The sequence below is a fragment of the Colobus angolensis genome, unplaced genomic scaffold, assembly GCF_000951035.1.
Source record: "Colobus angolensis palliatus isolate OR3802 unplaced genomic scaffold, Cang.pa_1.0 Scaffold99, whole genome shotgun sequence".
Classification (NCBI taxonomy): domain Eukaryota; kingdom Metazoa; phylum Chordata; class Mammalia; order Primates; family Cercopithecidae; genus Colobus; species Colobus angolensis.
In genome coordinates, this window is record NW_012123931.1 from 8,447 (window position 1) to 22,099 (window position 13,653).

Below are 13,653 nucleotides of genomic sequence, written 5' to 3' on the forward strand. Positions count from 1 at the left end.
GACAATGTTATTGTAGCTTCCGGAGCCTAGAGGCTCTGCCTGTTCTCTGTCCAGTCCCAATGTTACCAGGCCTTGGTTTACTTTCTCCATGCAGGTCCCTCCGTCTGTCTGCTCCAGCCCATCTCCAGCCCAACCCCACCTTACACCCTCTTCCCAGCTCCTCCCTTTGACCAGTAACAGTCCCACAATGTGTACAGCACTTCATACTTTGCAACAAAACTGAGGCCTATTTTGCAGATGAAGAAACTGAGGCTGAAAGAGATTAAGGGACTGGAGCTAGTCTACATAACTGCTGAGAAATAGGGCCAGGTCTTTGACCCTAAGTATGGTGCTCAGGTGTAATGGTGCCTGGTCCGTGTGGGGGTTATGAGTATTGGTCTTGAAATCAGAGAGACCTGGGTTTGAATCCCAGCTCCTCTACTTGGCTGTCAAACCTTGAACAAGTCCCCTCACCTCTCTGTGGCAGTTTCCTCATTTGTAAAATTGGGTTAATGAGGATTAAATGCTTCAATGTACCTGAAGTCCCTATCCCAGGGCCTGGCATACAGTAGGTGCTCAAGAAATGCTTATCCTTTCTCTTCTGCCTCTGTCATCCTGCACATTCCCTGTGATTCATGGTTTACATACAGCTTTACACATATCACCTCCCTTGTTGTAAAGCTTGAACTTTCTCCTCCAGAGGCTGCTGCCATACAGTAGGTGTGCAATAAATGCCTGTTGTAGTTGACTAAGGAACCAATTGCTGCTGTTCTGTAGGGATTTTGGCAAACCTAAGAGCTTCCATCCAGGTGCCCTAGGAGGCCTGGGATAGGGGCTGTGCTAGGCCCTGTTGCCCAGGCTGGAGTGTAATGGTGCAATCTTGGCTCACTGCAACCTCCACCTCCCGGGTTCAAGGGATTCTCCTGCCTCAGCCTCCAGAGTAGCTGGGATTACAGGTGTGTGCCACCATGCCGGGCTAATTTTTGTATTTTTGGTAGAGACGGGGTTTCACCATGTTGACCAAGCTGCTCTTGAATTCGTGACCTCGTGATCTGCCCGCCTCAGTCTCCCAAAGTGCTGGGATTACAGGCGTGAGCCACCGCACCTGGCTGTCCCTTGTTTTTCCTTCTCCTCAAGTCAGCAGGACACCAGGTCCTCATTAGGGGCTAATTACTGACCAGCTGTGGGGCTGGGGTTGGGGAGTCTGCTTGGAAGACTGTGTTTGGAGGGAAAAAGCTTTCTTTTCAGGAATGAAAAAATAAGACAGAAGGATTTTTGCTCTATGAATCAAAAATTTGGGTGAAGATCCGTACTGGCCCCATCTCCCCTTCCCTTCCCCCTCCCCATCTTCCCTGCTCCCCACCTACACAGATGTCTATGGAGCCTCCAGACAGGAGGCTGCCACCCACAGCTGAGATTCAAGTCTGGATTAGCTGGGAGCCTCCCCTGCTGCCTTGTTGCTAGCTGGGCAGAGAAACAGGCCTGGAAAATAATGGCAACCAGCACAGCGGCAGTAACCTGGCTGGCGCATCTCTGCTGGGGCTTCCCAGTTTACAAAACATTCACCTGCTCTCTTGACAACATTGGGAAGTGTATGTGTTGGCCGACAGTGTCCCAGCTTCCAGATGAGGAAACTGAGGCTCTCAGTGAAAAAGGGATGCTGCGGCTCCAGGGCACACAGGCCTGGCCTTTGCTCAGCCGGAACCTAGGGCTGGAACTCTGGACCAATGCTGGGCAGCATCACGCCAGGCAGACTGGCAGAAAGTCGAGGCCCCTGTGTGCCTTTGAAACTGACCCCTGGCTGCCTCCCACTGTCTTGGAACAAAGGCTGCTGGACCAGCCATGCCTGCTCCTCAACTGTCCCCTCTCCAGCTCCTCAGCAAGCTCCCCCGAGGCCCTGAAGCCTCAGTGCTGAGCAGAGCTGACCTGGGCCTCTCTGACATCCTCAGGTCTGGCTCGGGCCTTCTCCCTTCTGCCTTCCAACCTTTGCCATGACTTTGCTTGGCCAGGCGTCCTTGGTGGCCATCCCTGACTGCCCCTAGCTCCCTGGCCACATCTCACCTTCCTCCAGCAAGCCCGCCTAGCCCTCCTTCGTGCACGTTGACTTCTCTTTCAAAAGATTCCCTGGAGTCCTGATCTCCGTAGCTTTCCAAGTTTCACCTGGGGCCTGCCTAGCTGGGTCAGAAGGTGTCCATGCCTCCCCAGCCAAGCATGGGACAGGGGACAGGGTGGGAGGGAGGAGGAAAGAAGGAGGCTTAGAACACACTTAGAAGAAGGAAGAAGGATGTTCCCACCCAGGGGCGAAAGAAGATTCAAACTTCTGTGAAGCTACAGTGACCTGTGGTATGTGCTGCCTCCATTTCTCCAATTGTTCTCGGAGAAGAAGACAACAGAGGGCCCAGTAATACCCACCTCCCTGCCAGCAGAGTTCAGCCAAGCATGTGGCCAGGCACTGCTGGTCACTCCTACCCTTCTTGGTTCTTGGACTAAGAGTCCCCGCTCTGGGCAGTGGCTGTGGTTTGGCCCCACCCTTGGCCAGGGTGTTTTGCACCCTGGTTGCCTGGGCCCCACCCAAGGAGCCTGTGGCCAAAGCCAGCTTGCTGGTAAATGGTGTGTGCCTGTGCCCTAGATGGGGTGGTGCCTAAGCAGGGCTGTGCTCCTGCTGCCCAGGGCCTGCCCTCAGGGAATTGGCCCTCTGCCATGAAGGTCACAGAACCTAGGCCACTACTGTGCAAGAGGGCATGGGCTTTAGGCACTGGCTCAGTGGCCCTGCAGTTTTGTGGCCAAGAGCTCCACGGCAGTGGGCCCTGGGCCTGGGCCTTTGACCTGGGGCCTCTGTTAGGAGTGGTGCTGATCCTGCTTCTGGCAGAGGCACACACAGGGCTCCTCCAAGTACAGGCAGCCAGGCTCAGGAGGGGCGGGAGCAGCCAGTCCCAACAATTTCAGTTCGGGAGCTGAAAAGTTATGTTTGCCACCCTCAGGAGCCAGGTGTGGAAGGGAGGCCAGTGGAGGGCTTTGCCCTGGACTCTGATCCATGCACAAGCGGTGCTGGGAGGACAAGGGCCGGGGGTGGTGAAGCACCCTCTCGGAGCCTTTGCTCTCCAGGAGCAGACACTCATCTTCCATACCACGTTCACAAAGGCTGGTGGCTTCAGTGGCTGTGACCAGCTGGCCACAGCTGACTCCTCTGGGGTTGTGCTGTTTCTAAATATTAGTTCGTGCTATTAACCCTTGCTGTGCTGCCCCAGCGGACAGCCGGCTGCCAGACAGAGCCTCTTGGAAGGAGAGGGGACAGTCCCCACCTGGATGAAAAATTTGTGAATATATTTGCTTGAGGGCTGGGTTGGGACTCCCAGAAGAAGGGTGAGAAATACCTGCTTACGGCTGGGAATGAGGCTTGCAGTAGATGTCAGGGGATGTGGGTCTGAGCTGGCCACTGGGCAGGGCAGTGGAAAGAATGTGGGGTCAGGAGCCAGGAGCCAGGAGCCCGGTCCTGCCAAGCCTTTTTTTATGTGGCCCCAGTCAAGTCATTTCATCTTTCTGTCCCCTTTTCCTCATCCGTAAAATGTACAGTCACCGAGGTGCTTGGATGATGGCCTCCAACAGAAGTGCCGGAGCTTTATAAACTCTGAAGACCTGGTGGTTATGATGATTTTTATGCCAGGGTCCTGCCGTCTGCGTGACTGCCCTGAGTCCCTTGGAGAAGAGGCAAAACTGACAACCCAGAGACAGCTGGAGCAAGCTGGCGGGGCTGCTGTTAGCCTGTGTGGAGCTTTAGTGGGGACGCCACCCTACACAAGAATACACAGCTTGGAGTTCAGCCCCTACTGGCCCCATTGGCTGTTGTCCTTGCACGGTGAAAAGCCTTGTGGTAGCCAGCCTCCGAGATGGCCCTCGGTGAGCCTCACCTTCTGGCATTCATGCCCTTCGGTAGTTCCCTCTCATATTGAATACAGCTGACCTGTGCAGCCAATAGGGTGTTGCAGAAATGATGAAGTGACGTCCAAGATGAGGTCAGAAAAGATATGGCAGCTTTTCTCTTGCTCTCTTCTGATTGCAGCCACCATGATAGGAGGATAATTAAGTAGCCTGTGGAGGTGCCGATATGGAGAGGAACTGAGGCCTCTTGCCAGCAGCCAGCACCAACTCACCACTCATGTGAATGAGCCATCTTGGAAGTGGATCTGCCAACCCTAACCAAACCTTCAGATGAATACAACCTCTACTTTTTTTTTTTTTTTAAGATGGAATCTAGCTTTGTTGCCCAGGCTGGAGTGCAGTGGTGTGATCTTGGTTCACTGCAACCTCTGCCTCCCGGGTTCAAGTGATTCTCCTGCCTCACCCTCCCGAGTAGCTGGGATTACAGGCACATGCTACCACGTCCAGCTAATTTTTGTATTTTTAGTAGAGACAGGGTTTCACCATATTGGTCAGGGTGGTCTTGAACTAATAACCTCAAGTAATCCACCTGCCTTGGCCTCCCAAAGTGGTGGGATTACAGGCGTGAGCCACCGCACCTGACTTCTACTGACATCTTGACTGCCTGCCACCTCCTTAGAGGAGCCAGAACCACCCAGCAAAGTCACTTTTAAACTCCTGACCCACAGCAACTGTGTGCAACAGAAGGAGATTGCTGTTTCCAGCAATTAGATTTTGAAAGTAATTTGTTATGCAGCAAGAGATTACTGATAGAAGCCAGCACATCATAGATGGCAGTCCATTGAGTCAGACCCGGCACGTCCCTAGGGCTCAGAAAGCAGGACTCTGCTTCCATGAAAAGAAGTGACATTCCTTGATCAACAAATTCATTCATTCAACAAATATTTCTTAAGCACAGATCATATGTCAGGCACTATGCTGATGCTGAGGGCTGGGGACACAGGTGAATAAACACAGGACCCTGTTTTTGGGGAACTTATAGGCTCCCCAAAGTGACTTGGTGATTGGTTGGCTGTGGGAGTCAGGATGAGGGAGGTGTGCAGGACAAGCCCAGGTTTCTGGCTCGGGCACTTAGAAGGGTGGGTGGTGGTGTCATGGATTGAGATGGACAGGGACTGGGGGGTATCTCACAAGGAAATCTTGGGGCATGTTGATTTTGAGGTGCTTGTGAGAAACCCAGGTGACACTGTGCAGGCTGTTGCATATGTGAGCCTAATGTTCCTAAGAAGGTCTAACCAGGGGAAGTTATACTTGGGAATTGCTGGGGTATCGATAATGGAATTAAAGCAACCAGAGGAGATGAGACTGCCCGGGAGAGAGGAGCGTGGTGCAAAATGAGAGGAAGACCCAGCACTGAGCCCTGAGACACCAATGTCTCTTCCTTAAAATGTTTGACATAATTCCAGACTCAGATAAAAGTGGCAAGATGATGATTACAAATGTTTCCCACATACTCCACCTAGATTTCCCAAAGGTTAATTATTTTCCACATTTTAAATTCTTTTCGCTCGCTCTTTTTTTTTGAGTCTCGCTCAGTTTCCAGGCTGGAGTGCAGTGGCGCAATCTCAGCTCACTGCAACCTCTGCCTCCCGGGTTCAAGCGATTCTCCTGCCTCAGCCTCCCGAGTACCTGGGACCACAGGCACGTGCCATCACGCCCGGCTAATTTTTTGTATTTTTAGTAGAGACGGGGTTTCACTGTGTTAGCCAAGATGGTCTCTATCTCCTGACCATGTGATTCGCCCACCTCAGCCTCCCAAAGTGCTGGGATTGCAAGCATGAGCCACCATGCCCGGCCATCTCTCTCTCTATTTTTCTGAACCATTTGAAAGTAAGTTGCAGACATAATGCTCTTTTATTCCTAAATATTTCAGTGAGTGTTTCCTCTTTTTAAATTTTTTTTTTAAATGAGACAGGGTCTCACTCTGCTGCCCAGGCTGGAGTGCAGTAGTGCCATCATAGCTCACCACAGCATCAAACTTCTGGACTCAAGGGAGCTTCCTGCTTGAGTAGATGGGATTACAGGCATACACCACCGTGCCTGGCTATTTTTTTTTCTTTTTTGGTAGTGACAGAGTCTCACTGCGTTGCCCAGGCTGGTCTTGATCTCCTGGGCTCAAGCAGTATTTCCTAGAACAGGACCTTCTCTTTCATAACTGGAGTGCAATGATCAAACTTGGGAAATTAACATCGGTACAATACTTTGAACTAAGCCGTAGACCTTTTTTGTCTGTAGCTTTGCCAATTTTCCCAAAAATATCCTTTATAGCAAAATAAAACCCCGGCTTTCTTCTGAGTGTCTATTCATCTGGCATGGTTATTCAGTGTTTCATTGTCTTCCATGATGTTGCCATTTTTGACAAGTACAGGCCAATTCTTTTAGGTGAATTTTGGTTTGAGTTTGTCTGTTTTCCTCATGATTAGATTCAGGTTCTGTATTGTGGTGGGAACACCTGGGAAGTGATGCTGTGCCCTTCTCACTCAGCCTATCAAGAGACACATATCTGGCTGGGCGCGATGGCTTACACCTGCAATCCCAGCACTTTGGGAGGCCAAGGAGGGCAGATTACTTGAGGTCAGGAGTTTGAGACCAGCCTGGCCAACATGGTGAAACCGTGCCTCTCCTAAAAATACAAAAATTAGCTGGGCATGGTAGCAGGCTCCCATAATCCCAGCTACTCAGGAGGCTGAGGCAGGAGAATTGCTTGAACCCAGGAGGCAGAGGTCATAGTGAGCTGAGATCATGCCACTGCACTCTAGCCTGGGTGACAGAGCAAAAGACTCTGTCTCCCCCCGAAAACCCAAACCCCCCCCCAAAAAGACAAACAAACAAAACCAAGAGGCACATATCTATTGTGCCATCATTAGGATGTTGACTCGTATCACTTGGTGGAGGTGATGCCTGCCAGGCCTCTCCCCTGTAAAGTTACTGTTTCCTCTTTGCAATGAATAAGCATACACCAACATTGAAAGGTCGAGTTGAGGAAGGAAGCCAGGAAGCAGGGGCAGCTGAGAAACAGGAGGAAAGCAGGAGGGCGTCCTGGAGCCAGCAGCAGGGGCAGCATGAGGGAGGCGGGACTGGCATTTGAGGCCAGTGCTGCCGAAAAGCCATGCATTAGAGGATGAAGAGTGTCCCCTGGAAGCAGCTGTCACCTGCAGGTGGTGGGCGCCGAGTTAAGCCTGGTTTGGGTGGAGTAGTGGGCCTGGAGCCAACCGGCTAAGTCAAGTGTGAGAGGGAGGTGAGAATAGAGACGACCGCAAAACGCCTCTGTGGGGAAGGTGGTCTGTGGGCTGGGCAGAGAGGGGCAGGCGGTGACGGAGAAGCATGTGGGCTGGGGGACGGTTTTGAATAGGAGGGGGCTTAGGATATCTAGAGTGTGACAGGAGGGAGCCAGATGAGAGGCACAAGTCCAAGGAGAGGGCTGCAATCCACAGTGTCCCAGATGGAAAGTGGGAGCTGATAACAAAAGACGCGGCGGTTCTGAGGCTGTGATGGGGGGTGCTTGTCAGAGCCCAGCCTGATGGGGCAGGTGGATGGGGGGGCCGGAAGGATGGCCAGGCCAAGAGAGGAGAGTGAGCCATGCGGGGGATGATCCCGTGGGTTGGGGAGAGGGGGAGGGCAGGCTGCCCAGAGGTGGAGGTGGGTAGCAGGTGGCGAGGAGGGCAGGTCCAGGGTTCTGGCCATGAGACTGTCCTGGCAGCTTTAGCTGCCTGATGCAGATGGACAAGGCAGACCTGGGGGATACAGGCCTGGGATGTTTCAGGAAAGGGGCTGGACTAGGAGGGTGGTGAAAGCTGGAGGGGCCTGAAGGACGAGGCAGAAGTGGAGGGAGTACAGGGTCAGCACTGGGGTCTCAGCGATGGGGGGCAGGGGATGGCTTCCCAGGGAGTCTGGTGGTCAGTGCTGTGGTGGGGGACTGGCCTGTGAGGGAGTGGAGTGGAGGGGTTTGCACCTGAGGAGGTCTGGGAACGGGGAGGCCAGGGCATTGGTGGTGGTCCCTGGGGAGGCCCGAGCTATCGGGGTAATGTCAGGAGTTGGGGTGGGGTGGAGGTGGCCTCCAGCCATGGTTGCTAGGTTTATGAGTAGGGACCCAGGGCAGCCCTGAGGAGGTGAAGGGGGACACACCTGGACACCAAGGCCCCAGAGGAATGGTGCATTTGATGGGGAGAGCACAGTCTGAGGACCAAGGCAGCTAGAGAGACTGAGGCACAAGGGATGTGAATGACCAAACAGCCAGCTTTGGAGAGGGCCGAGGGCCACCTCCAGGGGCACGCTGGGTCTCCATCAGAGCTGGAAGAAAGGGAGAATTTGGAACAAATTGGAGTGGCTTGCGACCTGCTGGGGTGTGGGGTGGCCTGGTTTCCAGAAAAGCTGTGCACCAGGATGATGGGGCAGAAGCAGTGAGAGAGGAAGACAGGAGGGTCCCTGGGACTGAAATACTTGGGGACCACCCCCTCACCAGGAAGGTGGGGATCCCAGCCCCAGATCCGGCCCCTCTCAGCACTGGGGGACCATCAGGGCTCGCAGTTTCCTACAGGAAAAGCTGACCTGGATGGGGCTGAGGACATAGCATTGGCCCTGGCCTGAGGTCACTGAGGCTGGGTCACTCCCAGCCTGGCCCAGCTATCCTGTCCCCAGAAATCAGAGGCTCGGTTGCCCCATGGGCATGCAGGGGCACACAGAGGGTCTGCTGCTGGCGGGGCTGGGCCCCCGTCCTCTGCTGCTCTGAGCCCTCGCTGTGTCTGCTGACTGGAATGCATTCAGAGCATGGCTTGGTTTCTATTCAATCAGAGAATATGATCCAAGGAGAGCCCTGAGTTTTGTGTCCTGGTTCCATCTCTGCTACTTTGATGTAACAGGAGACTTTGGGCAAGCCCTTGTTCCTTTCCGGGCCTCAGTTTTCTTAACAGTGTACTGGGGTGGTGACAGACACCCCATCTAAAACCAGCAGTCATCTGGTTCCTGAGGTGGACACCGCTGACCCGGTTCAGGTCAAATCCACAGTCTGAGTTACGAACCAGTGGAGGTGACAGGCCCCAGGCCCCCAAAGCCTCCTCGGTTCTTCGGAATGAAGAGGTTCCCAGCACGTTTTCAGGCCTGGGGCTCATCCATCCCTCAGATGGGGCTGGCTGCCTTCCCTACCCTTGCGTATGTCCTCTCATTCCACCCCCCAACTCCAACTGCTCCCCTGCCAAGGGAGTGCTCTTGGTCATAGGCACAGAAAGTAGCCCCGTGAGGGCTCAGCACCACCCCTCTGTCCTCCTTTATTTGCTTCCCACTCCTTTTTGTATCCATTGAGCTAGACATGGATCTCTAAAGATACCACACCCTGGGATAGGATTCTGGGGAGGATCTATCAGACAGTCACACCTTAGTGATAATTGACTTGATCTTTTGCCAAGGGAAAAACAGACTTGACAGAAGGGAGGGCATGTCCAGAGCCTGGGAGGTAGGTGGGAGAGGCAGGCGGTAGAGAGCCCCCAGGGGGCTGTGTGTGCTGCACAAACACTTCACCCATGACCCATCTACCTTTTCCATTCCTTTCCCCAACCTTAGGGCACCCACTGGGAGTGAAGCGCTGGCTGATATGTAACACCATCTCTCCCTTTCCCTTCCCTGAACCAGGGTCCTGGGGACCCCCCCAGGCCACTTGGCCTGGTTGGTGGTAGGGGACAGTGGGATAGTCAGGGTTCCATTACTAAGCTCCCAACATAGAATTTCCACGCCACAGTTCAGGTGCCATGGCAACCAGGGGAAATAAACACTCCGAGTTTCACAGTCCAAGTTCTGCCGTGACGTCATCTCCAGCTCCAGCCTGCTGGGGCCTGTGCTGGCTGTGCCCCAGACAGCCTCAGCTGCTCCAACTGGAGAACAGTCTTCCTTCCCAGCTTCCTCAGTGTCTGGGGTGGGAGGTGGGGTGTCTCAGGCAGGGCTACCCCAGCTCCTTGCCTGCTGTTTAGACCCTGCTGTAGCTGCTGCTGCTCCCTCCCCAGCCCCAGCCATGAAACCGCCCAAGGGGACCAGGAGCTCTGTGTACTTTGCACAGCAGCGAGAAAAGGAGCCCTTGCCCTCACGGCAGGAGGTCAAGCAGACCCCTGTCATCATGGCCATGATAAAAGGTGAGAGTCATCCCCACCCTGGGCTTGGGCCCCCTCCCCTGTCTCCAGGACTCCTTTCAGCCTGCCACCTGCAAAGCCCCTTCCAACTTCCTTGAAGCCTTACGGAAGACCTGAGCCTCCAAGTTGACCCTCATGGGAAGTGTTGGCTGCTGGGATTGTCCAAGTGGGTGCGAGAGGAGGGGAGCATGGGGCTGCAGTGAGGCCCACTTTGGAAAAGACTAGGAGCCTTTGTCCTAGCTTTAGCTTTCCTCGCTTCCCTTCAATTTTACTCTCAAGGGACAGCAGACACTAATTCTTACTATGTTGGTAATGACTGACTGGTGCTTTAAGTGGGAGTAGTTTAGTGCAGGGATTAAAGGTTTGGGTTCTACTGGATGATTGTTTAGAATCTTCACACTCCTAGTTTGTGATATGTGGGTAGACTGATATTTCTAAGCCTCAATATTCTGTAAAATGGGAAAAACAAGAGCATCTACCTTACAGCATCGTTGGGAGGCTTAACGGAAATAATCCGTATCGGATGCCTAGTGGAGAACTTGGAGCAGAATAAGTTCTCAATTAACTGTAACTATTAGCTTCTTATTATGCATTGTCTGTCCAAGAGAAACTGCATTTTATCTGAAAATACTGCCTTCCCCCAAATGAAGCAGCTGGATGGATGCTGGGTTCGTGGCAGTGCAATAGCAGCAAGAACAAAGACCCCCAATATTCCCATGGTGCACTGTATTGGGGCGTCCCCTGCCTCTGACCCGGTGGGCCCAGGTTGAGGGCTGTCATGTCCATCCTTACAGGTCCGGGGCCCGCCAAGTACCTCCGGCCATCCTGCACAGGTTACATAGATCATGACATCTCCATGTTCAAGGCACCAGCTTATACCCTGCATAGCCGGCACTCAGAGAAGCGTGAGCGTCGCCACCCCAGTCATCCCCCTGGGGTTGGAGCTGTTGTTGGAGGTTGAGGGGAGAGACATGGAGCCATTCTCTGTAGCCACTGGGAATCTGAGTGGGACACTCAAGGGGCCCCCTGGGTCCAGAGGAAGCCAGCAGGGATTGAGGGTGGGGCAACTCCATGGGCATCCCCCAGCTGCCTCTCCCAGGGGAGCCTGTAGGGGATCCTGGCGCTGTCCAGCTGGCACAGCAGAGTCTCCTTTGTCTGGCCTTTGACTGGGGCCCTTCAGCTCCGGTCGCCATGCTCTGCTAGGGTCACTTGCCATGTGGCCAGGCAGGAACAGTTAGGGGGCCGGGGGGAAGTGGTGGCCCCCAGAGCTCCCCAGGTGCCCTAGAACCCCCTGGAAGGGCGGGAGCAGAGGCCACAGATGATCTAAGCTGCTGGGCAGGATGTGGTGGCATGCACCTAGGGGTCTGAGACCTGGGGTGCCTGTCAGGCTTTTCTCTGGGGAGAACACCCATCTCAGCAGGGGAAGCCTCTGGCCTGGCTAGGCCTTTTCTGAATGCCAACAGCAGCCACAGGGCTATTACTTCTTGGCCCCAATCCCTGATTGGGTGGGTGGTTGCCCAAGCTGCTGGGCAGCTGTTATTTTACTGTTCCTCTGAGCAAATTCTTGAAAATATCAGGTCATGTGTTAAAAGTCCCATTTTACAGATGAGGAAATCAAGAGTCTCCAAACACTCAGGAGCCACAGAATCTGAAGTGGGAGGGAAATCTTGCCTGGAGGCAGGCCAGGTGCTCAGTGGGGCAGCCTTTGGGGCTGACCAGGCCCTCTCTTTGGTTGCCCTGCAGGGAATGTGGGCCACAGCAGCCCTGGGCCTTGCTATCTCTTGGATCCCAAAGTAACTCGGTTTGGAATGTCCAGCTGCCCACAGGTCCCCATGGAGGAGCGCATCTCCAACCTGCGTAAGATGGGGTTATGGACAGATGTTGGGGGTTGGGAGGTTGGGGGGTGGGGTGCACCCTTAGGACCTGGGCAGGGGCAAAGGGTCAAGACTCTCTCCTTGGGAATGTCTGGATGCCGGTATCTCCCTGCAAGACACCAACATTGCGATGCTGACATCACCATATCTTGAAGTCAATGTTATGACATGTAGCATGTCACCGGGTGATGTTATGATGACATAGGGCTCCTGTTGTGGATGCAATATTGTCATGCGAACGAACTTACAGACCGTAGTGATCTCAGGATGTTTCTGTGTCCTGATGTCAGGATGGCCTAAGTGACCATCTTTTTTTTTTTTTTTTTTTGAGATCGAGTCTCACTCTGTTGCCCAGGCTAGAGTGAAGTGGTGTGATCTCAGCTCACTGCAACCTCTGCCTCCCAGGTTCAAGTGATTCTCTTGCCTCAGCCTCCTGAGTAGCTGGGATTACAGGTGCACACCACCATGCACAGCTAATTTTTGTATTTTTAGTAGAGATGGGGTTTCACCATGTTGGTCAGGCTGGTCTTGAACTCCTGATCTTGTGATCTGCCTGCCTCAGCCTCCCAAAGTGCTGGGATTGCAGGTGTGAGCCACCATGCCCAGCCTAAGTGACCATTTGGATGTCCCTGCCCTGCTGCTGAGGTGGTCAGCCTAAGGTCACAGTGGATAACCAGGACCATCAGCTGGCTAGCAGAGAATGAGGTCTGTTCCCTGCTCTGACAGCTCTCCCTTCCCGCCACTCCCTTTCAGGCCTGAACCCCACCCTCGCACCCTGCCAGTACTACTTTGAGAAGATCCACCCACCGGGGGAACGTAGGGCTCCCCAGTACACATTTGGCTACCGGCGCCCATACAGAGTCATGGACCCCAACCCGGCCCCCAACCAGTACCAGATGCCACTCTTGCTGGGGCCCAACACCCCTGTCAGCCGAGCTGCTCCCAGCTACAGTCTGGCCTCCAGGGACAAGAACTGGTTCTACGAGGAGGATGTGGCAGGAGGCCCTGGACCTACCAGGTACGCCCGACCTGAGCCATCCACTTGTCAGAACCGCAGCCCCACCTACAGCATGGCCAAGCGCTTTGCCTACCCTCTGGACCTCACACCACGGCCTGGCCCTGGCTCCCATGAGGTCCAGCAGGTCACTGTGCACAAGCCCCACATCCCTGCTTTCACCATGGGCATCAAGCACTCACTCCACCTGTGCCCACTGGTCATCGATGTTCGTGACTGAGGCCCCTCCTGGGGCACTCACTGCCCCTCATCCCCAGAAATTATTTTTCTACACCAAATTGAGCGATTTGACCAAGATTTCTAGTAGCAGAGCCGGTGCCTGCTGAGTGTCTGGCACACAGAAGGCATTAGAGATATATTTTCATGTATTCGTTTTCTCCTTTTCTACTCACAGTTGCTTCCTGTGGGTCCTGCTCTGGGTGAGGGGCTGGGGACACTGGAAGGAATAGTACAGTCCCTGTCCTGGAAGAGTTCCATTCTGGTTCACCAGGTGGGGAACCATACGTCTGTCCTCCAATGAGCCCCAGGCAGGGACTCGGGAGGGCTGTGTTCCAGTCCTGCCACTAACAGTCTGTGTGGCCTTGTGCAGCTCCTGCCTCTCTCTGGGCTCAGGATTGCCCTTTAGACAGTGCAGTGGGTAGGCCTGGAAGAGGTCCAGGTTCCCCCAAGTTCCAGAACTGTGGGACTGTGCTGACAGGGGACAGTCCCCGAGACAGGGGCAGGGCAGGTG

The 13,653-nt window shown here is 54.1% G+C and overlaps 1 protein-coding gene across 1 annotated transcript; it reads left to right on the plus strand.

Moving 5' to 3' along the window:
- Positions 1 to 9,704: 9,704 nt before the first annotated feature.
- ODF3L1 (outer dense fiber of sperm tails 3-like 1) lies at positions 9,705 to 13,289 on the plus strand. The gene is made up of 4 exons (XM_011932814.1): positions 9,705 to 10,037; positions 10,829 to 10,939; positions 11,778 to 11,891; positions 12,662 to 13,289. Exons 1-4 carry the CDS (start codon positions 9,920 to 9,922, stop codon positions 13,141 to 13,143), a joined length of 825 nt encoding a protein of 274 aa, XP_011788204.1. The 5' UTR covers positions 9,705 to 9,919; the 3' UTR covers positions 13,144 to 13,289.
- Positions 13,290 to 13,653: the final 364 nt, after the last annotated feature.

Coding starts and splice junctions, on each gene's coding strand:
- ODF3L1 (XM_011932814.1), top strand. CDS start 9,920: ATGAAACCGCCCAAGGGGACCAGGAGCTCTGTGTACTTTGCACAGCAG. Junction 10,038..10,828: donor CATCATGGCCATGATAAAAG/GTGAGAGTCATC, acceptor CCATCCTTACAG/GTCCGGGGCCCGCCAAGTAC. Junction 10,940..11,777: donor TAGCCGGCACTCAGAGAAGC/GTGAGCGTCGCC, acceptor GTTGCCCTGCAG/GGAATGTGGGCCACAGCAGC.